Source organism: Lynx rufus, unplaced genomic scaffold (genome assembly GCF_022079265.1).
Source record: "Lynx rufus isolate CCGP_SWC_20201006 ecotype Redwood Valley unplaced genomic scaffold, mLynRuf1.p SCAF_19, whole genome shotgun sequence".
Lineage (NCBI taxonomy): Eukaryota > Metazoa > Chordata > Mammalia > Carnivora > Felidae > Lynx > Lynx rufus.
The window spans coordinates 14473311-14498622 of record NW_025814833.1 but is presented as its reverse complement, the minus strand read 5'-3'; the positions used below and the strand labels follow the sequence as shown (position 1 = coordinate 14498622).

The window sequence follows — 25312 nt, the reverse complement described above, 5'->3', positions numbered from 1 at the left end:
CGAACACCTTAGGATGTTGACTGAGCAAAGGGAGCAAAAGACATTCTGCAGAGAGACTGAGCGGGGGTTGTTACCAAATTTGACTATGATGTTCATAACAGCTTTATTCAGAATGGTGCGCGAGTGAGGGGTGGGGTGCCTCACAGCTGGGGGTGTGTGGAGGGCTGGGGGTCGGGCACCATCTGGATTTAACTAGATGTCACATGGTTATCACACGTACCTGTCTTGGAAAAGGCCGTTCATCACTTTGGGAAGGGTCTGCTCATCCTTTGAGGATTCTCTTGCTTCTTGGATGAACTGGATCCCCAGTTCTCCTATTTCTCCCTTGTTTTTAAATTTGTTTTTTCACGTTTATTCATTTTTGAGAGACAGAGACAGAGCACTAGCGGGGAAGGGGCAGAGAGAGGGAGACACGGAATCCGAAACAGGCTCCAGGCTCTGAGCCGTCAGCACAGAGCCCGACACGGGGCTCGAACTCACAAACTGCGAGATTCTGACCCGAGCTGAAGTCAGACACTCAACCAACTGAGCCACCCAGGCGCCCCACTCCTATTTCTCCCTTAAAGCTCCAACAGCCATACTCATTTCCGTCTAACGAACAAATAGATTTAGCTTCTTAGTGATTGAACCGAATTTTGGTTTCCATTTGAAATTCTAGACGGACACACCTCTGCTTTTTATAGGTTTGCTTATTGTGCTAATCTTGTTTGGTTGAGAATAAATTGGACCCTGGGGAAAAGGGGATATTTTGGGTCATCTCAGCTGCAGACTGCTCAGGACCTTTTCTATTAAATTTCTGGCAAGTCTCAGTAACACACATTCAACATATCTTTTTTTTTTTTTTTAAGTTTAGTCATTATTTTGACGGAGAGAAAGAGTGCAAGTGGGGGAGGGGCAGAGAGAGTAAGCCGGGCAAAGAGAGATTCCTGACTGGGCTCCATACATACCACCTACCGCCAGCACCCAGCTCGACGCGGGGCTCAAAACCACAAACTGCGAGATCGTGACCTGGGTCAAAGTCAGACGCTTAACGGACTGAGCCGCCCAGGTGCCCCCATTCAGCATGTCTAACATTGGAAACAGCCTTGGTAATGATGGTTTGGGAGGACCGAACCGACTACGGCACTTTAGAGGCTAATCTATTTCCGTTACACTTGTAATATCCTCATTGTTTTTCCTGATTATAAACATGATACGTACTAATAGAAAATCAAATAATACAAACTCGAAGAAGTAGAAATGAAAAGCCTGCCAGAAAGTGGGCTGGGGCGGAGTAAGATCCAGGGATTTGTAATAAAAAGCGGTGTTTTCTCCATACTGACGGGGCCATTTGGGCACAGATATGTCCTTGCAACCTCACTAAAGCAGAACACCAGGATGCCATACTTTACTCAGGGTGCATGGTCAACTACGAAGAGCAGTGATTCAGGCCACATCCTGGGGAAAGCCACTATTTAAAAGATGTAGGAGCAGGGCACCTGGGTGGCTCAGACCGTTGAGCATTTGGCTCACGTCATGATCTCATGGTTCGTGAGCTCGAGCCCCACATGGGGCCCGCTGCTGTCATCGCAGAGCCCGCTTCGGATCCCCTGCCCCCCCCCCCACCACCACTCATGCTCTCTCTCAAAAATAAAGATTTAAAAAAAAAAAAAGATGTAGGAGCAAGAGGGAGATTGAGCCAGGCTAGAAAAAGGCGTGCTTAGGAACTTACGCTTTGCTCTCAGACCTGAGTTCAGATCCCAACTTGCACTTACTAGCCCAGAGATCTTGGACAAACATTTTGTGCTGCTCTCAGCCTAATGTTGTGGCTGGACCCGCCCCTGTGGTTCTTACGCTAACAAGATGCCTTCAGCAATAACCATCAGGAAATTTGAGGACCAAAAAGGTTTATTATTCACAGGTCCTGGTTCTGCTTTTATCTAGATGGGGGGTTTAGGCCCAGGCTTTGGTGGGCTCGCTCTAGATCGGTGACTTTAAAACATAAGATCGTGAATGTATTTATTTTTAAATTTTTTTTAACGTTTATTTATTTTTGAGACAGAGAGAGATAGAGCATGAACGGGGGAGGGTCAGAGAGAGAGGGAGACACAGAATCGGAAACAGGCTCCAGGCTCTGAGCTGTCAGCACAGAGCCCGACGCGGGGCTCGAACCCACGAACCACGAGATCGTGACCTGAGCTGAAGTCGGACGCTCAGCCGACTGAGCCACCCAGGCGCCCCAAGACACTTCCATTCTTTAGGGCTCAGTTTTCTCACCTGTAAAGTGGGGATGACAATAATACCAGTGCCTACCCTAGAGGGTTGTGGTGAGGCACAGTTGACCGGTCTGGTGTGCAAAATGCTTAAACAGTGCCTGGCACAGTAACTCAAGAACAGAAGATATTGTTATGATCATGACTTTTATTGGTAGAAGAATCGAGGGAGAGTTGTACCATGTAGCATCTGGGGAGGGAATAAATGGAACTGAAAAATATCCACTGGGTTTGGCAACATGAAGGTCACTAGTACATTAAGGAATAACAATTCCAGGGAGGTTGTGGGTAGAAGTTCAATTGCCATGAGTGAATGGAAGGTAAGTAAATAAAGGCATCAGAATAGCAGAAAGAGGGACGCCTGGGTGGCTCAGTCGGTTAAGTGGCCAACTCTTGATTCCGGCTCGAGTCATGGTCTCGCGGTTCCTGAGTTGGAGGCCCGCGTTAGATCCCCTGCTTGGGATTCTCTCTCTCCGCCACCCCTGCACCTCTCTTGTGCGCTCTCTCTCTCTTTCTCAAAATAAATAAACAAAACTTTTAAAAAAGTAGCAAAACGATAGAACAGGGGCGCCTGGGTGGCTCAGTCAGTTAAGCATCCGACTTCGGCTCAGGTCATGATCTCATGGTCCGTGAGTTCGAGCCCCACATCGGACTCTGTGCTGACAGCTGAGAGCCAGGATCCTGTTTCAGATTCTGTGTCTCCCCCTCTCTCTGACCCTCCCTGTTCATGCTCTGCCTCTCTCTGTTTCAAAAATAAATAAACGTTAAAAAAAAAAAAAGCAATAGAACAGAAAAGTGAGACCAAAATCAAGTTCATGTTTACATGGGAATTTGCATATCTAAGTCAGCAGGGAATGGATGGACTATTCAGGAAATTGTGCTGGGAAAATAGGCCATCCGGGCTTCTGGGTGGCTCAGTCAGTTAAGCTTCTGACTCTTGATCTCTGCACAGGTCATGATCTCACTGTTCGTGAGTTCGAGCCCCTTGACGGGCTCTGTACTCAAGGTGCAGAACCTGCTAGGGCTCGGTCTCTTTCCCCCTCCCCCCTCAAAATAAATAATCTTTTTTAAAAAAAGAAAATAGGCCACCCTTTAGGAAAAAATAAAATGAGACCCTCCCACACAAACACTGGCCACAAAAATAGATTCCAGTTGGATTAAAAACAAATTCTAAAAATATGAGAGAAAATATAGGAGAATATTTTTATAGCTTTAGGGGTAGAAAATGCTTTTCTAATTGTGACACAATCCAAAAACCATATAAGAAAAGACCGACAGATTTAAACTTATTAAAATTAAAAAACCACCCTTTGTATTGAAAGATAACTATAAACAAAAGTAAGAACAGACTACACACGGGGAGGAGATAATTGCAACCTATACCACAGACAAAAGATCTTTCTCAATTGTAAAAAGAGCTACGATTCAGTGAGACGCAGGTAATTGACAGAAGGGGCAACGTAAATGGCCAATTAACATATGAAATGATGCTCACCCAAGGTCACGGTGATTAGGGAAGCGCAAAAGGAAACCATGAAATAGATCTTTCATCCATCAGATTTGCAAAAAATAAAAGATGATAATGCAATGGCTGCTAACGCCAGCTGATTTCATTTATGTTGCCGGGAATGTAAATTGATACAGATTTTTTTAGAGGGCACATATGGTGAGATCTGTCAAAATTTTCAATGCGAAAACCTTATGCTCCAGCAATTCCACTTTTAGGTATATGGCCTAGAGAAACGACTGCACACTTCATGACAAGTGTATTCACTGCAGCGCTGGATAGGGGAATAAAAAAATCTTTTAAACACTTTAAATTTCCACCAACAGAGCCACGAAGTGAGCTGTGGTACCGCCACCCCAGGGCATTGTATTTGGCAGTTGGAAAGAATGTGGTAGGTCTGCGTAGACTCACATGGACATGTCATTAAGTGAAAAGAGAAGTTACAGAATGAGACACAGATCGTGATGCCATTGGTATAAATCCACCTTTCACAATAAGACAGCAAACACATCCCCCCCCCCCGCCCCGTATGAATGCACAGAAAAAAAGATCGGCAAGGAGAATCAACAAACTGAAAATAGTAGTTACCTCCTAGGAGAGGAGAGTGAGTACATGTATCGGTCACATAGTTAAAAATACATTTAGAACAGAGCGAAGTTTAAAAAAGGGAAGCAGATAAAGTGGGCGTAGACCGCTCGTTTAAAAAGCTTTCCTGGACTGGGAGAAAGAGATAAGGCACTGTCTAGGGGGAGGCAAAGAGGTCAGGGGCGACTTCTTTTTTGTTTTTTAAAGTTTATTTTTTGCAGTCCTCTCTGCGCCCAACATGGGGCTCGAACTCACGACCCCGAGATCGAGAGTCGCATGCTCCTCCAACTGAACCAGCTGGGCGCCCCATGGGTGATGTTTCTGAGGCAGAGAGAGAGATGATGATGATGATGATGGTGTTGAGGGCTTGAACAGGAGCAGAAGCTTTGAGGATGTGAGAGAAAGAATCCACAACACGGAGCAACTAAATCGTTGTGGGGGATCTAGCACGAGTTAGCCAACTGGCATACAGTGGGTATTCGGTACCTATTTGTCGAGTGAATGAAATCTATATTGATGGGAAACCTAAAACAAAGAAAACCCTTCTGAGTGTTTACCTTTCAAGACCAAATGTATCCATCGAACGTGTCAGCTAGGATGCCGACAAGGGTAGACAATAGCCTACGACGTGCTGAGTGCAACGGAGATGAAGGTGTTGATAAAAGAGTGGTTCACGTCGTGAGTTATGGGGTTCGGCCCGGGCTGAAGGACATGAGGCCAACAGGGGGCTGACAGCCTGTGAGATAACAGTGGTCAAGGCCCCAGAGGACTCCATGAGGTGAAAGACCGGGTTTAGGAGGATCGGAGGGGCAAGGGGGTTGGAAAGATGTGAGCCTGTGGTCAGAGAGCGGGGTGTTAGAGGCAGGATGTCTTGGGTGAAGCTGGTCTGGCTAATGGTAAGGCATGGAGTTGGCTGGAGCAGGGGGAGGTGACAGTTGTGAAGTTCAGACAATCAAGGAATAAAGAGGCTAGAGGTTGATGGGTTGTCCGCAAGCACATTGCAGTCACCCAGAATGGGGAGGACTGTGGGTCAGGTGACACCAGAAGAGGGTGTCGGGTGGGGGGGGCCGGTCGGTTAAGCGTCCGGCTCTCAGTTTCAGGTCCGGTCACGGTCTCACGGTTCGTGGGTCCGAGCCCTGCGTCGGGCTCTGTGCTGACAGCTCAGAGCCTGCTTAGGATTTTCTCTCTCTCCCTCTTTCTCTGCCCCTCCCCTGCGCGTGCTCTCTCTCTCTCTTAAAATAGACTTTTTTTTTTTCTTTTTTAAGAGGAGGGTGGTGTGCGTGTCAAAAGGAGAAAGGGTTTTACACCGAGGTAGAGAGGAGTCCCAGTCCAGGAGTGGCACTGAGGGGCGGCACGAATGCCCACCCCGCTGACCCCAAGGCACACAGGCTGTGGGAGAACAAGCTGCCTGTGCTAGAGACGGCCGCCAGGTACAGATGCCCTCAGGGTTGCGGCATCCTGGGGTCGGGGGGGCGCGGAATTCGGTTTCCATTAGGGCAAAGAGGTAGGCAAGTTCTCTGAAAAGGAAGATGACCTAGGCCAACACTGCTTACACTTTAATGTCACACACAAGGCCTTGAGGCTCTTGAGAAAATGCAGATTCTGGTCCTGTAGGTCTGGGTTGGGGACTGACTGCATTGCCAGCAAGCCTTCAGCTGATGCCCGTGCCTGCGGTCCAAGGACCTCATGCCCGAGTGGCAAAGCCATAGGCAATTGTGTTTATCGTGGCTCGGTGGTGGTGGTGGGGGGGGTAGGGTTCAAAGGGCATAGTGGGAGCGTGTTTACAGGACGAGAGCTGGGGTGGGGGGGGTGGGGATGAGTCCAGAGAGGACAGAGCGGACTAGGGACGGGGGTAGAGGGAAGAAGAGGTGCCTGCAGGGATGGTGATAGACTGAATTAGCTGTTATCACTTTGGGCATTGTTCCAGTAGACTTGACCTTGTGCCACCTTGGTTTTGCTGTCCGAGACGGTTGTGCTCAAGCACGGTGTCTGTGACCAGGCCTCGTGAGTCTCTGGCAGGGGAGGCTCGGATGGCTGCGTCTGCACGGAGGACCGGCACACAGAAAATGCGTGTGCAATGCAGAGCAAGACACCAAAAGATGGCGCAGGATGGAACCTTCCAGACGGGCCAAGGTTTAAGGCGAGTGAGAAGAGTTATAGAGGCGGGAGATTCTGGTGGCAGTGAAGCTAGAGGGCAGTGTTTTTAAGAAGGGACTGGTCGGGGCGCCTGGGTGGCTCAGTCGGTTGAGCGTCCGACTTCGGCTCAGGTCATGATCTCGCGGTCTGTGAGTTCGAGCCCCGCGCCGGGCTCTGTGCTGACCGCTCAGAGCCTGGAGCCTGTTTCAGATTCTGTGTCTCCCTCTCTCTCTGCCCCTCCCCCGTTCATGCTCTGTCTCTCTCTGTCTCAAAAATAAATAAACGTTAAAAAAAATTAAAAAAAAAAGGGACTGGTCAACAGTGTCAAGGAGGACGACCACTGAAAAGTGCTCGTTGAGTGGTAAAATCATTAGTTTTCTACACTATGTTTAAGAAACCCAAGGTCATCTGAAAAACAATTTTTTTAAGTTTATTTATTTATTTTGAGAGAGAGAGAGAGAGAGAGAGAGAGAGCGCGAGCGCACACACAAATGGGGGAAGGGCAGAGAGAAGGAGAAACAGAATCCCTAGCAGGCTCTGAGCCATCAGCGCAGAGCCCGATGCGGGGCTTGAACTCACAAACTGTGAGTTCATGACCTGACCTGAGCTGAAGTCAGAGGCTCGACCGACTGAGCCGCCCAGTCGTCCCTCATAATCATAACTGTTTGAAAGTGAACCATTCAGTGCCATTTAATACATCCCCAGTGTCGTGCAGCCATCACGTCTGCCTCGTTCCAAAACATTCTTATCCCCCCAGAATAACTCCCTTTCCCCTCTCCTCTTATTCCCTGGCAACTGCTATTCTGTTTTCTCTCCCTGTGACTTTGACTATTCTAGGCACCGCATCTAAGTGGCATCGACAATGTTTGTCCTTTTGTGTCTGGTTTCTTTCACTTGAAGGGTGTTCAGTCTGTTCTTCCTCTTAGGGATTCAGTAACATCCCATTGTTTGGAGATCCAACATTTTATTCAGCCAGCCAGGTTGATGGCCATTGGGTTGCTTTCACCTTTGGGCAGTTGTGAATAGCTCATTGTTCTTTTTCCGCTCCCAGCTCCCTTGCCTTCTACCTACTGGAAATCTCCCCTGGACCATTACCTTTGTTATTCCTCTCTGGAATGCTCTTCTCCCAGATCCTTCATGGCTCTCTTATTTCCATTGGTGCAGCTCAAAGGTCACGTTGCCAGGGAAGCCTTCCTGGTCACTTTTGTTTATTTATTTATTTATTAGCATTTATTCATTTTTGAGAGACAGAAACAGAGCACGAGAAGGGGAGAGGCAGAGAAAGAGGGAGACACAGAATCCAAAGCAGGCTCCAGGCTCCGAGCTGTCAGCCCAGAGCCCGACGCGGGGCTCGAACCCACAAACTGTTAAGATCATGACCTGAGCCGAAGTCTGAAGCTTAACTGACTGAGCCAGCCAGGCGCCCCTCTCCTGGTCACTTTTTATCGCCATTATCTTATTGTCTTCACAGAACACATCACTATCTGAAAGGAGTAAGTAATAATGTCTAGGCAAGGAATTGTTTTGTGCTTTTGGCCTCCTTAGCTAGCCAGTGAGGCCTGGGGACTCATTCTTAGAATAACGGTTTTAAATGCCTAAAACACGACTCTTATAATAAAAATACAGTTCCCGAAATGTTTTCGAATTGTGACTTAGTAATCCACGTCCTTTATTAGTTCCCAGAATATCTATACACAGGTCCACAACTCTCATCATTTAGAAGGTGTGTAAGTATAAAGGCTATTTTGAGATATTTGCAACAACTGCGATAGGAAATCAACATATCGGTGATTTCCAGCACGTGAAGTCACACGTGCTGCTCAAATTCCTGTAGCTCGTTACGTACCCTTGTGCCTGAAGAAATTGCTAAGCTTTCGGGAGAGCTTAGTGGCAACGAGGTGGTTCTTTTCCTACCCCAAGTTCGTGGATCCTATGAATTCTATCCATAGGCCCCTTGGAGGTCCGTGGACCCCAGATGAAGAGCCTGTGCCCTAAAACATGAGTGACGATGAGGGGTGGGTTATGTTGGCGATGGGTTTTGGAGGAGATGGAAGAGACTGTAGGGAGGAGGGGGATGAGGAGCAAGAAGAAAGGTGCCCTCTCCGCCCCTCCACAGAGCTCGGGTGTGAGAGATGTAGAACTGCCCAGCTGAGAAGGTTTATGAGGGAAGCCGCGTCTTTGAAGGGGAGTCAGGTATCACCCAGGAGAAGGGAACGTTCGTGCAGAGACTGTCTCCGGGAGTAAGGGGTTTTGTTTATCATGGACTGGAGACCAGTGAGCACAGCAGAGTGGGGTGGAACGCTTACTCTATTCCAGATCAGCATGCTGGACACCGAGGACACACAGGTGAGTAAGACAAAGGTAGATCACCCCTTCAGGATTAATCTACACCGAACGCTGTGGGTTCATTGCCTGGTTTGGCTGGTCTGATCCAGGCACCGCCTCGGGGACCCCTAAGAGCCTGACGCAGGAGCTGAAAGAGAGGCCCAGGGTATTACCAGGGACTGGGGTGGGGGGTAGAAAAAGCTCAAAATGCACTCTTTCCGCTCCTTTCATAGAACCAAAAAAATCAAGTAAAAAAAATAAAAAGGAAAGAGTTATATAATGGAGGCAAATGAGCCCATCACCCAAAAGTTAATTAGCTAAGTCTAAGGGATGCACCACCACCCCCCCCTTACTCCTAATTCTTCAAGAACCTTCTAAGGATGTCTGCAACCAAGAGATTCTTGGATGCTGTTACCCTTCAGAATGATGTTTGGCTCAGAGGGATCAAAGGAAGAAAAAAAAGGATCTTATTTTTAGATTGTTCTCTGGAGCTCCAGAGATACCTTGCATGGATCTCTCCTCTGTATGTGGCTCTCAGAATCTAGGATTTGGTGATTCTCTTTTTTTTTTTTAAAGCTATTTTCCCTTCTCTACCGGGGGATCTTTCAAAAAGGCTCAAGTTGGGGGCCTCCTGCAGGTGGGAAGCGTTGGCTGGTCCCCGCACCCCCTTTGATCACGTTTCCATCAAGCAGTGGGATCTGCAAACTCAGTTCCCCGGGGCTGGATGACAAACCTCTTCTAGCTTGAAGGGAGGAAGCCCCGGACACTGCAGACAGACCGGGAGATCAGAGAGACAGATCAGAGAGACGGGGAGATAAGAGCAGAGGCAAAGCCGAAGCAAAGCTGACCTAGTTAGAGCAGAAAGAGGCTGCAGGGGCGGCAGGAGTGGCCTGGGAGAAAAGAGACGAGCTTCCCAGGACAGGGAGGAGCAGAGGGCTGGCTCTTGTGTAAGACGCCCTGGCAGGACTTGGGGTCATAAAGGGGATTCTGCGTGGAGACTCAGTGAGCTGTGTGTGTGTGTGTGTGTGTGTATGTACATGTGTGGAGGGTGTGGAGGGTGTGGAGGGGAGTGTCTTTACCAAATTTTGTCCAAATGCTTAGGTTTTAAAGTCACGCTCTTGAAGGAAATGAGAACCAGAAAACTATCTGGCCCTCAGGGGAGCCTCGTAGGCAGTGCCATGAACCCAGCAAGACTGAGCAGAGCCCAGAGCCTTCTGCCAACATTCCCCGTCCTGGCCACCCCTGGGACCCAGCTCCCATACTAGGCGCTGGGGGGAGACGGAGGAAGCAAAGACGGGGGACCCAGTCTGGAGCGCGATCAGCACCCCCCCCGACCCCCAGAGATGCCAGTGAGCGCCACACTGCATCGGGGCCCCATGGGGGACAGAGACGTGCCCGTCGTGGTCTCTGCCCCTCAGAGGGACGCAGTCTATTTGAGGGAACGGTGATCCTCGTGAAGCAAGAGTAAGCGATCTGAGGTCACAGAAGGGGTTTCTGGCAGAGGCGGGGAAGGCTGTGTGGGAGAGAAGGTGGACATTCCATGGCTCCTGAGGTCTGGGAGTGCAGGATTGGGACGAGAAGAGAGAAGTGGGGCATTCCAGAGTGAAGGTACACGGATAGGCCTAAGTTTGGCTCCTGCGCGGACCAAGGAGGTGGCCGGCCTGACGGGATCGGAGGCCCATTGAAGGGAGATGGAGAAACCTAGCAGGATGTGCAGAGTCAGATTACCGAGGGCATTTTAAACTTCTAAAAGGGACTGGATCAGGGCGCCTGGGGGGCTCAGCCGGTTGAGCGTCCCACTTCGGCTCGGGTCATGATCTCACGGTTCGTGAGTTCGAGCCCCGCGTCGGGCGTGCCGCTGTCAGCCTGGCAGCGTAGAGCCCGCTTCGGATCCTCTGTCCCCCTCCCCCGCCCCTCCCCCCCCCCCCGTGTTCTCCCCTGAATAAACAAATATTAAAAACTAAACTAGGGGGCGCCTGGGTGGCGCAGTCGGTTAAGCGTCCGACTTCAGCCAGGTCACGATCTCGCGGTCCGTGAGTTCGAGCCCCGCGTCGGGCTCTGGGCTGATGGCTCGGAGCCTGGAGCCTGTTTCCGACTCTGTGTCTCCCTTTCTCTCTGCCCCTCCCCCGTTCATGCTCTGTCTCTCTCTGTCCCAAAAATAAATAAAAAACGTTGAAAAAAAAAAAATTAAAAAAAAAAAAAAACTAAGATAAAAGGGGCTGGATCGAAATCCTAGCTTTGGCAGCCGTCAGGCCATTTCCCTGCTCCCCCCTTTAGCTACAAGCCTATCGTGGAATTCATCGACGCCCAGTTCGAGGCCTACCTGCAGGAAGAGCTGAAGATCCGCAGGGTCCTGCACGCCTACCATGACTCCCGAATCCACGCCTGCTTGTACTTCATCGCCCCCACGGGTCATTCCCTGAAGTCTCTGGACCTCGTGACGATGAAGAAGCTGGACAGTAAGGTGCGGGGGCAGGGGCGGGGGCAGGTGGGAAATCTAGCTTACTGGTCTCTTGTGCAACGCGGATGCCAGATTCCGGGAGAGGATTTGTGGCCTCCTCCCCCTCTCCTTCATTCCCTGTCCCTCAGACGGTGTCCCAGAAAGATGGTGTCATGGACCCAGTGCCCGTGTTGTGTGCTTCGTGATCTGTTTTGCCAGCGCTGGGCGTGGGTTCATCCTGAGCCGTCTTTCGGCCCTGATCCCTCTTGGTTAGGACAAGGCTGGATACAGGCAAGGTGGCCGGCTGGGCCTAGGGGGCTCAGCCCTTGGCAACGGAAAGGTGTTTTTCCTTTGCTCCAGTATTCACTGGCCTGTCCTAGGATCGAACGTGCAAAACTTGACTTTGAGAGTTACTGTTCTCTATGATCCGTAATTATTTCAACAATGACCGCTGTTGCTTGTCAAATCCTCGTCCTATGCCACTGCCGTGTGGGGACCTCATGGAACATCTCCTTGGATTCTCACAACTCTGTAGGCAAACGCTATCATCCCCCATTTACAGAAGGGAAAACTGAGGCTCTAAGAGACTAATGACTTGCCTGTTGTCATATAGCCAGCTCCCGGCAGCATCTAGATTCGAACTCGGATCTGTGACACCGAGTTATATGACCTCCATTCCGGAGAAAGGTGGGGGGGGGGGTCAGGCACGTCCCGCTTTAAGAGAAACTGGAAAATGTAAGTCCCACACCAGATTGGACAAGAATTCTTCATGTGAAAGGATTATTTGCTTTCCGAAAGAATCGATGCAGGATTCTTAAAAAAAAAAAACAAAAAAACAAAAACATTTCCCCCTGACATTTCATATGTGCCTGGCACTGGGACCAGTACGTGAGATGCAATATTTTATTTTCCTCCTTCCAGTAATCCAAGGTGGCAGGTACTATTATTCGCATTCACTCATGAGAAAACTGAGGCACAGAGAGCCTAGAAGGTCGCTCCGGGTCAGACAGCTTGTGATAGGTCTACGATTTGGACCTAGCTCTATCTGACTCCAAGGAATTTTCACTTTACAAAAGTCTAAGTTATATGCGCTATTTACTAGCACCTCAGCGCTAAAAACCGACATTCAGCTATGATCAAAACAGGAGTAATTTTTTTCAGTTTTTTGCAGCACCGAGCTCGCCAACCCGTGACTAACTGCCTGCTCTGGAAATGTCATCATGCCCTGCATGTCCTGTACAGGGCAGCAGAGAGCCACGCGCTGGTGGCCTGGTGGCTGGGTTGGGTTAAGTAGGCAGCCTTTGGCAGGTGTGTCTATGGGGACCAGGTGAAAAGCGACAAGGGGGATCTGCTCTGCCTGCTGCCCCACCTTGGATTTGACCTTCCCCCAACCAGCCTCCTGAACAGACTTCACGAAAGGTGCCTGCAGGGTCCAGTCCTTTCACCTAGCACCGGAAACTGGCGGCAATCTCCAGAGGTTCTCCTAAGGCAAAGTGCCGAGCAGGCAGAGTTCATCTTCCAAGTGTAGGGCTCCTTTCGGGGCCCAAGCACCACCCACGCTGCCGCGCGGGAGCCTGCTGACAGGAACGCCTGTGGTCTCCGTGTGAACCTGAGTTTGGGTGTGCCCTGTCTCACGAAGGCATGTGCATTTCACGATTCTTTACTTTCCAGCAGCAGAAGCCTTGTGCCTTCTTGGAGTAATTTCAAGGAGCAGGGTTCAGGTGGATTGAACTTTGGGGTGGCCCTGGGCCCTCCCCCTGCTGTCTGAAATCAGGCATGTCTACTTGCTTGCTTTATGCGGAAACTAATCGTGGAACTCGGGCAGTATAACCCTTTTTGCATGAAGACTCGATCAGACTGTAACTGAGAGGGTCTCCTTCATCCAGCCGGGTTGGTCCATAAGTTTGCTGCCAGAAGGCGGCTGGGTGTGCATCTTTACCGAGCTCTGCCCTGCCTCCCCTCCCTGCCGTCACCCGAGTGGGTGGGTCACTGTCACAGTGACTGGGGCTAGCCTGCACTGGATAGGTTGGGACAATTCACTGTTAACAAGGAGTGGCCACCTCCCCCCTCATCAACCACAGATTCTCAGCTGTCATCCTTCTGCTTTGAATCACCCAAGCAGCGGGGTGCCTTGGTGGCTCAGTCGGTTAAGTGTCCCACCTTGGCTCAGGTCGTGATCTCATGGTTCATGGGTTCAAGCCCGGTGCCGGGCTCTGTGCTGACAGCTCAGAGCCGGGAACCTGCTTTGGATTCTGTGCCTCCCTCTGTCTCTGCCCCTCCCCTGCTCGTGCTCTGTCTCTCTGTCTCTCAAAAACAAACGTTAAAAAAAAAAATGAATCACCCAAGCAGTGCTATTGATATTAAGATATCACACAGCTCATGAGCTTGGGTCTGAGCTGGTTAAGACTATGGGTTTAGGAATAAGGCTAAACTTGGATCTGGATCCCAGTTCTGCTACTTACCTGCTCTGTTGCCTTGGACAAGTTACTTAGCCTGTCTGTGCCTCAATTTCTCATTGTAAAACGAGAGGGTTGTTGTCAGGATGAGTTGGCTGAATCCATGTACTCAGCACTTAGCAAACGGCACCCATTGTCATTTATTCTATTGTAACCTGGCTACAAGGGGGCCAGTCCCAGACCATTGGATTGAGCTGTTCCTTCTGACAGCTGGTGGAGGTCCTCTGTCACACTGCTCTCAGCCACAGATGACCAGCAATGATCCCACTTTGCTCCTTCCTTCCCTAGGTGAACATCATCCCCATCATTGCCAAATCCGATGCCATTTCTAAGAGTGAGCTAACGAAGTTCAAAATCAAAATCACCAGTGAACTTGTCAGCAACGGGGTTCAGATCTACCAGTTCCCGACAGATGACGAGTCTGTGGCAGAGATCAATGGAACCATGAACGTGAGTTCAACAGGGGTTCAACTTTCTGACCATTTGCTGTTTATTTGTATTATTATTATTTTTACAAACTAGCCATTAGACATCCCTGTCCGTTTTAGTGTCTTCAACTCTCGATCATCTGAGTCTCAGGGGTTTGTGAGGAAGGATCCAGAACCAAAACAGCTCCTCTCCCCTAGTGGTGGCTGCTTGAAAGCCTCACAGATGTAGAGATTAATTGCCAGAGACCGAGGGAGGGAAAGGGCAACTTCAGGAAGAGTCTGGAGCCGGGAATTTGGACCTCTCCGGCCACCCTCCTCTTTGATGCCGCCTTGGTCTAAGCCAGCCCCCACGGGACTGCCAGAAAGGCAAACGGTCTTCATCTCTGACCCAAACAATGCCATGGCAACCACGGCCAAAAAGTTGGCTTGCTCCCGAGACTGCAGGATAATCCGTACTCGGAGAACGGAGCCCTCCGCCCCCAGGAGGAAAAATGACATATAGCCTCCGATTTGTCTGGTGACTAGAGAAATGTTCTTTTTAAGTTTCGGGGTTATGCTTTGCTTTATTAAGTGTGAATGAATCAAAAAAAACACCCCGACTTGCCATCTTTCCTCTCCTTTCTCATTTCCGCCCCCCGCCCCCAACTGGAAGAATGAGTAACGAGGGACGGCGGGGAGTCCTCGTGCTTCTTTACAACATGTTGATGCTGTTGCTGTGAAATCTTCAATGTTGTGATTTCAAGGAGACAGCTAATGGCTTTCAGAAAGCCTCTGCTTTGGGAACAGATTTTTTTTTTTTTCCTCCCTGTTGAGAGGCATCAGTTTTTCCTGATGACATAATGCCTGGGTATAGCCAAACTCAGGAAAGCCTGGTAATAAAAGCCGTTTTTAGAAAACTTTTCTGCCGCCGCTGCCCCCAAGTTATCATTATGGCATCAGCTGCCCACCTCCTATGAACTGGCCAACAAATGAGCGTAGCGGGGCGGTAAATCATTGTCTCCGCCTGACTTCCTGCCCATCCGTACACCTGAGATATGTTCGTGACGAGGAGTCCCTCATCATCTCTGACAAATCTGGCCCCGAGAGCGAGGCTCTGTGGCTTGTGATGGGCGGGGTTCTATCCTCTGACCGATCTGAGCAGGAGAAAGAAGGGGGAGGGGTGAACAGAGAGATGGGTGCTTATTCTCTCAAGCAGTCAGGGCGTGTTGATGGAAGCCAGGCTCTGTCATGAGAAAACCTGAAAGGGTGCCTGGCCTGCAGAACGAGGGGAGCCTAGAGAGAAGGGTCACGTGGTGTCACTGGCCGTGATGTCCGGAAACGTTCAGTCACCTCAGAGCATCAGGCCCCGTAGATAACGTTCAAACTTGGGTTCCCTGCTGGGGCGCCTGGGCGGCTCAGTCGGTTAAGCGTCCGACTCGTGGTTTCGGCTCAGGTCGTGATCTATCGGTTTGTGAGTTCAAGCCTCGCATCGGGCTCCACGCTGAGGGTGCAGAGCCTGCTTAGGATTCTCTCTGTCTCCCTCTCTCTCTCTCTGCCCCTGCTGTGTGTTCCCTCTCTCTCTCTCTCTCGCTCTCTCTTTTTCAAAATAAATAAAATAAACTTAAAAAATTATTATTTAAAAGAATTTTTTTAATATTCATTTATTTTTGAGGGAGCGAGAGAGGGACGGAGAGGGAGGGAGACACAGAATCCGAAGCAGGCTCCAGGCTCTGAGCTGACAGCACAGAGCCCGATGAGGGGCTTGAACTCACGAACTGCGAGATCATGACCTGAACCGAAGTGGGATGCTCCACCCACTGAGCCACCCAGGTGTCCCTAAACTTAAAAAAATTATTAAAAAAAACCCTTGGGTTCCCTACAGCTACCTACAGGTAGCTTTCAGGCTTGCGGTTTGCTTTGCTAAGAACAAACAAGGTAAAGAGTTCCCCGCAATCTCGAGGCGTCCCCCAAAACGACCTCTCACTCCTTTGCGGATCAGGAGTGACAGTCATTTGGGGCTCAGCTTCAAGGTTGGAAACTTCTCGCGCTCTGAAGCCGCGGTTCTCAGCCACGCTGCTCTGGCTTCGAAGAGGTTCTGGGTCATTCCTTACAAGCGTGCCAGTGTTTCACTTTGAAAAACTAAATTTGAGCGGCTTTAGGGTTATCCCTATAATAACACCACTCAGCACCCATTCCCCGACATCCCGCTGTGCTTTTTTGAGCGGGAAAGCACAGGCCTGGACTTGGGCAATGCCCACGGGAGGGGGGCATGCATGTGAATGCCCCTTGTGAGGGGCAGAAAGGGTGGGGAGTGGCTGCTCTGAAATACATACACGGGATGGCTCAGCCTGTCGGCCACCGGAACAGCCGTGTCGAAAGCCCCCAAGGTCTTCGGATAAGCTGTGGTGTACGGGGCCGTGTCATCAGAAACCCGGGCGTGGGTGGCAGGAGGGATGGGTGCTGGTCTTTCAATCCTGGATTTGACTCCAGCCCCATAGCCTCAGCCACCCCAGCCAGTTGTCACGGGGACTGGTTTGGAGGAAGTAGAAGAAGCCTCTTGCCTAAGTGGAGAAGAGTGTGCGGCCATCCGCCGCTCCTCGCTAGGGATTTTCTAGGGATTTTCACGGCAGGAAATAAGAGTAATGAGGTCACAGCCTCCACATTGGCCTATGGGTGGGTCTGAGAAACCACTTCAGATTGGGGGTCTGCGAGAGAAGGGCGTTGAGAGGTCTGGCTGCCCGCCGCTTTCAACCCTTGCTCTGCTAACTCTCAGGGTTGTGGACGTGAATACTAAAAATTGCGGGGCGCCTGGGTGGCTCAGTCGGTTAAGCGTCCGACTTCGGCTTCAGTCGTGAGCTCGCGGTTCTTGAGTTCGAGCCCCACGTCAGGCTCTGTGCTGACAGCTCAGAGCCTGGAGCCTGCTTTGGATTCTGTGTCTCCCCCCTCTCTCTGCCCCTTCCCCAGTCACGCTCTGTCTCTCTCTGAAAAATAAAATGAACATGAAAGAAATTGTGGTTTACATACACAATGGAATACTACGTGGCAATGAGAAAGAATGAAATCTGGCCTTTGGTAGGAACGCGGATGGAACTGGAGAGCGTGATGCTAAGTGAAATGAGTCATACAGAGGAAGACAGATACCATATGTTTTCACTCTTAATGTGGATCCTGAGAAACTTAACAGAAGACCATGGGGGAGGGGAAGGAAAAAAAAAAGTTAGAGAGGTTGGGAGCCAAAGTATAAGAGACTCTTAAAAACTGAGAACAAACTGAGGGTTGATGGGGGGTGGGACGGAGTGGAAAGTGGGTGCTGGGCATGGAGGAGGGCACCTGCTGGGATGAGCACTGGGTGTTGTATGGAAACCAAGTCGACAATAAATTTCATATTAAAAAAAAAGAGTTTTTTAAAAAAAATACTAAAAATTGCTACGTTGTTCAAATTGAAAGTTGTTCTCTGAATGGCTCAAACCACAGCCAGGGGCCAGGAAATAAGCCCAGCTACTTGACTCGGCTCAGTTGGTTGGCCATCTGTGAGGTCTTGGGTTTGGCTCCCCCAAAGGCACACGACCCCGTTGAGGGCACGTGGGTGACGTCACCAGTCGGGTCGCAGGGAGACCCACAGCCGGCAGCCTCTCCCTTCTGAGGCGGCAGTGCCATTTCCAACGTTGGCGCGTCCTTTGGCGAGCATCACCAGTCAGAGCCTGAAATGGGAACTCTTGTGCACCCTGGGAGGAAGCCACTCCTTATCAGACAAGGAATAAGCGGTCCTGACAGTCTCCATTTCACCAGGCTGAGGCGAACGGTCATCCAGCCTCCCAAGCGTAATGGTTGTACTGGAGCAGGAATAGAACAATTCGTGCCAATTGGATCATCAAACACTTTATTTTTTTAAGTTAGGTTAGGATCCTACTTTTTTTTTTTTAATTTTTAAAGTTTATTGATTTTGAGAGAGAGAGAGAGAGAGAGAGAGGGCACAAGCTGGGGAGGGGCAGAGAGAAGGAAAGACAGAACCTCAAGCCGGCTCTGCACCCTGAGCGCAGAGCCCGGGGTGAGCCTCGAACTCACAAACCGTGAGATCGTGACCTGAGCCGAGATCAAGAGTCGGATGCTTACCTGACTGGGCCACCCAGACGCCCCTCACCAAACACTGTAAAATATACTGAGAGGAATTTAGGGTAGACACGAGGTGAATCTGAGAACAGATTCCCAAGAGGAGGCTTGAGAGTATCTCTTGCGTTTTCTGGGACTAGGGCTTCTGACACCTGGGGGGCAAATCTGCCCGTGGTTCAGCCACCGCACCATCTTGTGGCCTTCAGAGTCTCCTCCCTGGGCCCCCACATACAAAGTGTCACCCCCGGGAGTGTGGTTGGTTGGTTTAGCGTCTCCCCGCTCTGCTCGACTTCCTCCTGGTTGTCAAAGCCACCGGGCTCTCAAGAGTGGCAGAAGGAGGGCCAGACAGAGCCCGGCTCCGTGATTCCCTGCCCTTCATGGTAAGCTGGCTTCCAGCAGATGCCATCTAAGCCAGGAGGCAGAGCGCAGGCTCCTGTGGGTGGCTGGGAGAGGCTGGCAGCTAAAGCGCCGTGTCCTTCCTGCCCCCCAGGAAGATTTGGGCCTGGGACTTAGGGACCTAGACAGGTCGCTTCCCCCAAATCACGAATGGGGTGTATGATAACCGCCCAGTAGGGCTGTTGAGACAAGCCAGTGAAATCTGCCTGGGGGCCCTCGGAAGTGATACCTTGCATATACTTATCCGGACGGACTTGGATGCCAGTTGCAAAGTGTGCTGTGGGAGGTCTCAGGAGCCCTCTGAAGCTGCCTTGGCGGGGGCTGTGTCTTGGAGCGGGGACAGATAAAATGACAGCGCTGTAAGGCAGAGGGGGGAAGCAAGTGACCCCGTCATTCTAACTAACAATATCTTGTGGAGATAAAAATAACAGGCCCAAGGGAATAAAAACCTGACGTTTTTTATGCCTTTATTCTCTTCCTGGTGTTTTTTTTTTTTTTTTCTCCTTTCCTCTAGAACCCAGAGAAGTCCCTCCCACTTGACATGCCCTCCTCCATCACTTTCAGCTGAGAGCCGGGGGTGCGTGAGAAAGATACAAGGCGGTTCTCTTTCTCACCTCCTCCTTCAGTCTAGCCCTCAGGCATCGCCGCCCTCTGGCACTTTTGTGTCACGTGGCTGAAGTTTTGGAACCTCTTCTGTGCAAGAGAGACAGCATTTTCCCAGAAAGTGTTGGAGGGTGGATTTGAGATTCCCAACATGTCTTGGGGCCCTGAGTGGGAATGAATTGTGCCCCGATGTCCCTCCTACAAAGCCGGGTGGCAGAAGTCAGGGAGGCTCTGGCCCTTGGGCAGGGTTTTCAGGACTTCGGTGCCCCCTGAATTTTTCCAGAATTGAACTGCTTCTTATAATCTGGCCTTGCCCGGCCAAGTTCACCCCAGGGTTTAGAGTGCTCAGCCCATCTGTTGCTCGAACCCCCTACATGGGAGTGGCAGACCAGTGGTGGGCTTTGAAGCCAGATAGACCCTGGGTTCCGTCCCTGGCTCTGGTCCTTACTTACTACGGTGTCTCTGCTGGCAACTGGGCCTCAGTTTCCTTCTCTATAAAATGGGGATAATAATACCTAACTTCACAGTGCTGTTGGAAAGATTCAATTGTTACTACCTCCTCTGTGAAGCCCGCTTAGATTTCACGAAGTCAGCTGCTCCCTCCTCTGTTCCTGCAGCTCTTGAATCTCTGTTTATAATCTAGACTTTACTGTAGTATTATTGCTGGCATGTCTTTCTCCCCTACCAGACTGTGCGCTCTCCAGGGGCAGGCTCTGAGCCTTCTCAACGTGGTACTACTAATGCCTAGCACATAGCAGAGGCTCAGTAAATATTTGTAGAATGCATGAGGAAGCCAATGAGTCCAAATATCTGAGACTGAGGCCTATTTCTCCAAGCAGGCCAAGGAAGCTTCCCCCAGCGGACTTTTACTTGTCCGTGTAAAGCCCTTTTGGGTAAAGCCCCACCCAGGATCACCTGGTTTGTAAACACTATTTTATGCAGTGGCTCCACTTGGCCAGTGGTCCCGGCACTTGTAACCTGGCCAGCTCCCTGGGAGACAGGGCGCTGTGTTCCCCAAGCTCCACGCTACCAGTTGGGGTCAGCTGCCTTTTCTCTGACCTACAAAACCTTCATCAACCGGACCTAGCTCCTCATTACCCCTGCAAGCACCACGCTCATACCCCTGTGTGTACTTTGTCTTTCTTTCCTCCCTACTATTTTCATGGCCCTGCTACTGCCATTCATGGAGTGTTTATTAAGCACCTACTATGTGCGGGCACGGGACCATACATTTGAACCTTTGGTCATATTCTGTCTTAGACGAGTCTGGGTATGTAATTCAGGTGCCCCCAACAAGATTGTAAGCTCCTAGAGGGTGAGGGAGTGTGTCTTCTACTTCTTTTGCCTCCCTTACAGCACCTAAAACAGAACCCAGCACAGTCATGGGCATGTGGGAAAATACTTGTGGACTTGACTTCTAGGCTCAAGAGTTCAGTGTGAGCTCTTGCTCCGGGGAAGGATGAGAACAAGGAGTATACAGCTCAGTCACCGGTATGTACCAGTTTCCAGGGGCTCTCACCCTCTGGGAGGGGGCGGTGATCCTAGCCCCCTCCGTCCCCTTGAGCCTCTCTATCCACACGTAGGTGCCACATCCCACTCCCCCATCTTCCAGAGGCTTTCCCCATCAGCACCTGTGAATTCTGAATAACTAGCTAATCGTTGTATCTGCTCATTATTCTCCTTGTTTTCCACCTTCGTGTGTTCTGTGTGCATTCAGCCATGTCAATATCACCTGCTGTGAATTTCTGAACAGGAGAAGCCTGGGTGAGGCCTCTTATGCCCACACAGCTCGGAGCTTAAGAAATGCCTCTTGGGGCACCTGGGTGGCTCAGTCGGTTAAGCATCCAACTTCAGCTCAGGCCATGATCTCACGTGTTCGTGAGTTCAAGCCCTGTGTCGGGCTCTATGCTGACAGCTCAGAGCCTGGAGCCTGCTTCGGATTCTGTGTCTCCCTCTCTCTCTGCCCCTCCTCTGCTTGCACTCTGTCTCTCACTCAAAAATAAGTAAATGTTTTTTAAAAATTAACAAAAAAGAAATGCCTCTTGATGACGACAGGGAGGGACACCACGGTATGAGGGCCCGAGGCCCCAGAGCCAGGCAGCAGTCGTATGGAGGGACGCTCGGTGCCTTTCCCCTGGAGCTCTGAGCTTTGGTTTGCCTTCTATTTGCAGGCGCACCTGCCGTTTGCTGTCATCGGCAGCACAGAAGAACTCAAGATAGGCAACAAGATGATGAAGGCACGGCAGTATCCTTGGGGCACGGTGCAAGGTGAGTGAGTCTCCAGGAGACCGGGACAAGGGAGCCCCTACCGTCTGCATCTTTGCTTGTCTCCAGCCTCTGTGTGACCAGTGTCTAACTTGTCCCGGGTCTCTACCCATTCGGCTTGGGCTTCAAACAGCCACAGGCAAGCTCTGGCCCCATACCTCGATTCTCTGCCACGAGCAAGCTCTCTTTGTCTCTAATGGAGAAAGCATTCCCAAAACAAAAACAAATGTACGTGAAGCAAGGTAAGGAGCGTGCCAAGGAAGCGTGTGTGTTGGCCCGAGCGTACCAGGAGATGTACCAGAATATAGCAAATGATTAACAAACAACCCAGATACCCGTCCAAAATAGATTGGATGAGCTGCAAAGCGTTCCTATGATGGGATATTAGACAGTGGTGACAACGCATGGATTACAGTTACTTCTACATAAATGAATCTCAGAAACATAACGTTGGATTAAATAAATCATAGAAGAATACATGATGCCATTTATATGAATTCCGGAAGTAGACAAAACTAAACAAGATAAATATATTTTTAGGAATTCATACGTAAGTGCCAAAACTATAAGGAAAAATGAAGGATGATAAAGCCCAAAGTCGGGATAGTGCTTAAGTCCCGTTTCAAGACCAGGAAGGGACACAAGATGTGGGTACTATTTCACCTGGGTTGTACATACATTGGTATTCATTTTTACTTCTTTATTTCTGTATATATAGGATTATTTTACAATTTAAAAACTGATGTATTGGGGGGCGCCTGGGTGGCACAGTCGGTTAAGCGTCCGACTTCAGCCAGGTCACGATCTCGCGGTCCGTGAGTTCGAGCCCCGCGTCGGGCTCTGGGCTGATGGCTCAGAGCCTGGAGCCTGTTTCCGATTCTGTGTCTCCCTCTCTCTCTGCCCCTCCCCCGTTCATGCTCTGTCTCTCTCTGTCCCAAAAATAAATAAACATTCAAAAAAAAAATGTAAAAAAACTGATGTATTGGGGTGCCTGGGGTGGCTCAGTTAAGCGTCCGACTTTGGCTCAGATCATGATCTCACAGTCCGTGGGTTTGAGCCCCACGTCAGGCTCTGTGCTGATAGCCCAGAGCCTGGACCCTGCTTCAGATTCTGTGTCTCCCTCCCTCTCTCTCTCTCTGCCCTCCCCCACTTGTGCTCTGTCTCTGTCTCAAAGATAAATAAACATTAAAAAAAAGAAACAAACCCAGACGTATTGTGGGGCGCCTGGTTGGCTCAGCCGCTTGAGCATCCGACTCTTGATTTCGGCTCAGGTCATGATTCCAGGGTCGCGGCATCGAGCCCCGCTGAGCGTGGAGCCTGCTTAGGCTTCTGTCTCTCTCCTCCTCTGCCCCTCTCCCCCACTGGTGCTCTCTCTGTCTCTAAAAAAAGAGCCCAGATGTATGTACACTCAGGAAACTTCCTTTTGTGGTCTGCCTGACATGTTGTATGTAAGTCGTCCCTGGGGCTAGCCAGTTCTGTGGATAAAGCAAGGCCTAGGCCACTGCCATGGGTGGAAGAGGTGTCTGGTCCTCCAAGTCTTCAGCTATAAGCTGGGTCTCTGAGCACGGGGGCACCGTGTGCCAGAGGGACGCTGATTCACAGTACACTTGTCCCTGCCACTGAGCAAACAACAGAAAGAGGGTGGGAAGTTGTCCACCCCCATGCAAGGCTGGCATGCTTTAGGGCGCACCAAAGACCCTCCAGTGATAGCTGGATTTTCCGTAGATAGGACAAGACTGGTTATCAGAGCTGTGCTAGGTTGTGGTCCTTCTCTGCCATCTGGGGCTGAGATCCTCTGCTAGGAACATTTGTGAATGGTTCCTGGACTCACGGTCCTAACTGGGAATGAGTTTGTGGCCTGAGAGACGGGAACCTGAAATAAAATGAGGAGAAAGCAGCAGGCGTGGTTCCAGTGACTTCGTCCGATTTAGATCACACACACCTAACCAACAAAGGGATTTTCGAAAGTTTTTGTTAGAAGTTGGAGTTCACTGTCGTGTTCGAGTGACCTGAGAGGTTGCCTGACTGATGTGATTTCTTTTCAGTGTTTATTTGTTTTTGAGAGAGAGAAGCAGAGAGGCAGACAGAGAGACAGAGAATCCCTAGCAGGCTCCCCGTGCTGTCAGCACAGAGCCCAATGCAGGGCTCGAGCTCACGAACTGCGAGATCATGACCTGGGCCAAAATCAAGACTCAAATGCTTAACTGACTGGGCCACCCAGGAGCCCCTGATGCGATTTTGAATGTTAGCCTAGGTTCTATGGCAGCGAGGGGCTTTAGCCCCAAGGCAATGGGTCTTTTTTGATTTTTAAAAAAAGTTTTATTCAATCTCTACGCCCAACATGGGGCTCAAACTCAAGACCCCGAGATCAAGAGTCACATGCTCTTTGGACTAAGCCAGCCAGGCGCCCCGAGGCAATGGGTCGTAAGCAGAGGGGTTATGTGAGCCCATCTGAGCTCTGACAAGGTTGCTCTGATGGCCACGAGGCAGTCTGCTGCAACTGTGCCCCACCCTGTCGTCCCAGACCCCCTCCCCGCGCCCACTACCCTCTCCCAGGCCCAGTAAGACAGAACCTAGAGTGAGTGTGCCTGTTGGTTGTCTCAGACACCACCGTCCCCACATGGTCAGGCCAGACACTGCCACAGCAGCCCAGTGGAGCCATGCCTGGAGGAGACACGGGCCAGAGGCTGCTCACAGCCTGGCGTTCCAACCAGAAGTCCACTTTGCTTTGCTTTGGTCTGTGTCTCCATCCTTCTTGGCCACTGCCCCGCATGCAGACCCTTTGCCATATGCCATACTCTTTTGAGGAGGGGGCTCGTTCGTTCAGGCCGGAAAGTGGGGTCCACTTTGTCCTGGCCACGTTGCTGCTGTCAGGCCATTATCCACCCCCTAAAAAACACCTCCTTTGGGGCGCCTGGGTGGCGCAGTCGGTTAAGCGTCCGACTTCAGCCAGGTCACGATCTCGCGGTCCATGAGTTCGAACCCCGCGTCGGGCTCTGGGCTGATGGCTCGGAGCCTGGAGCCTGTTTCCGATTCTGTGTCTCCCTCTCTCTCTACCCCTCCCCCGTTCATGCTCTGTCTCTCTCTGTCCCAAAAATAAATAAACATTGAAAAAAAAATTAAAAAAAAAAAAACACCTCCTTTGAAGCTACTACCTACCGTCCAGATGGGCCACACCTGCGGTCCACACCCCTCCTTGTCACTGCCATCTATAGATGCCCTTCTTTAGACGTGGCACCTGCTCAGAGCCTTTGCCTGGCCTTTAGATTGCCTGCGTCTGAATCCTAACTGCAATTTACCAGCCACATAACCTTGCCTGCCCTTACCGAGGCCTTGCATGGGCTATTTCCTTATCTGCCTGATAAATTCTGATTCTTCCGTCGAGAGTTAACTTAAGAATTGCCTCTTTGGTGAAGGCTTCACTCTGCTAGGAGTTCTTAGCGCACCCCCCCTCCCCCGCCGCCCCCTTCTTCTGGGCTTTCACTGTGCCTTGGCCATACACCTCCATGTTGGTAATTTTTTACATTGTATTATATTCGTCTCTTTGCATCTACTTTTTCACTAAACTAAGCTCCTTAGGGCAAAACTCCATGACTTCGTTTCTGAATTCCCGGCGCCTCATACAATACTGGGAACAGAGATGCCGCAAATATGTACTGGGACAGATGGCTGAATGTGCATTCGCCATTATCCCCAAAGCGGTGCAGAGCAAACAAACAGTCCTGTGAGTGTCTGCTCCGCGAATTTGGGTCGCGGTGCTACGGAATGTCTTCCCAGGTATTTTTTGGCCGTCTTGCAATCTTCCCTTACTGTCATCCTTGTGACTCTTC

At 50.5% G+C, this 25312-nt stretch overlaps 1 protein-coding gene across 8 annotated transcripts in view; it reads left to right on the top strand.

Moving 5' to 3' along the window:
• The window catches only part of SEPTIN6 (septin 6), a 67338-nt gene that overhangs the window by 24685 nt on the left and 17341 nt on the right, over nucleotides 1-25312 (top strand). For all 8 annotated transcript variants that reach the window (XR_006962540.1, XM_047081882.1, XM_047081880.1 and 5 more), the window contains exons 4-6: nucleotides 11083-11269; nucleotides 13990-14151; nucleotides 21389-21485. Coding sequence is in view for 7 of the 8 variants with exons in the window: in XM_047081882.1 (XP_046937838.1) it covers nucleotides 11083-11269; nucleotides 13990-14151; nucleotides 21389-21485 (446 nt within the window). In the remaining variant the exon portion in view is untranslated. The remainder of the gene's footprint in view (nucleotides 1-11082; nucleotides 11270-13989; nucleotides 14152-21388; nucleotides 21486-25312) is intronic.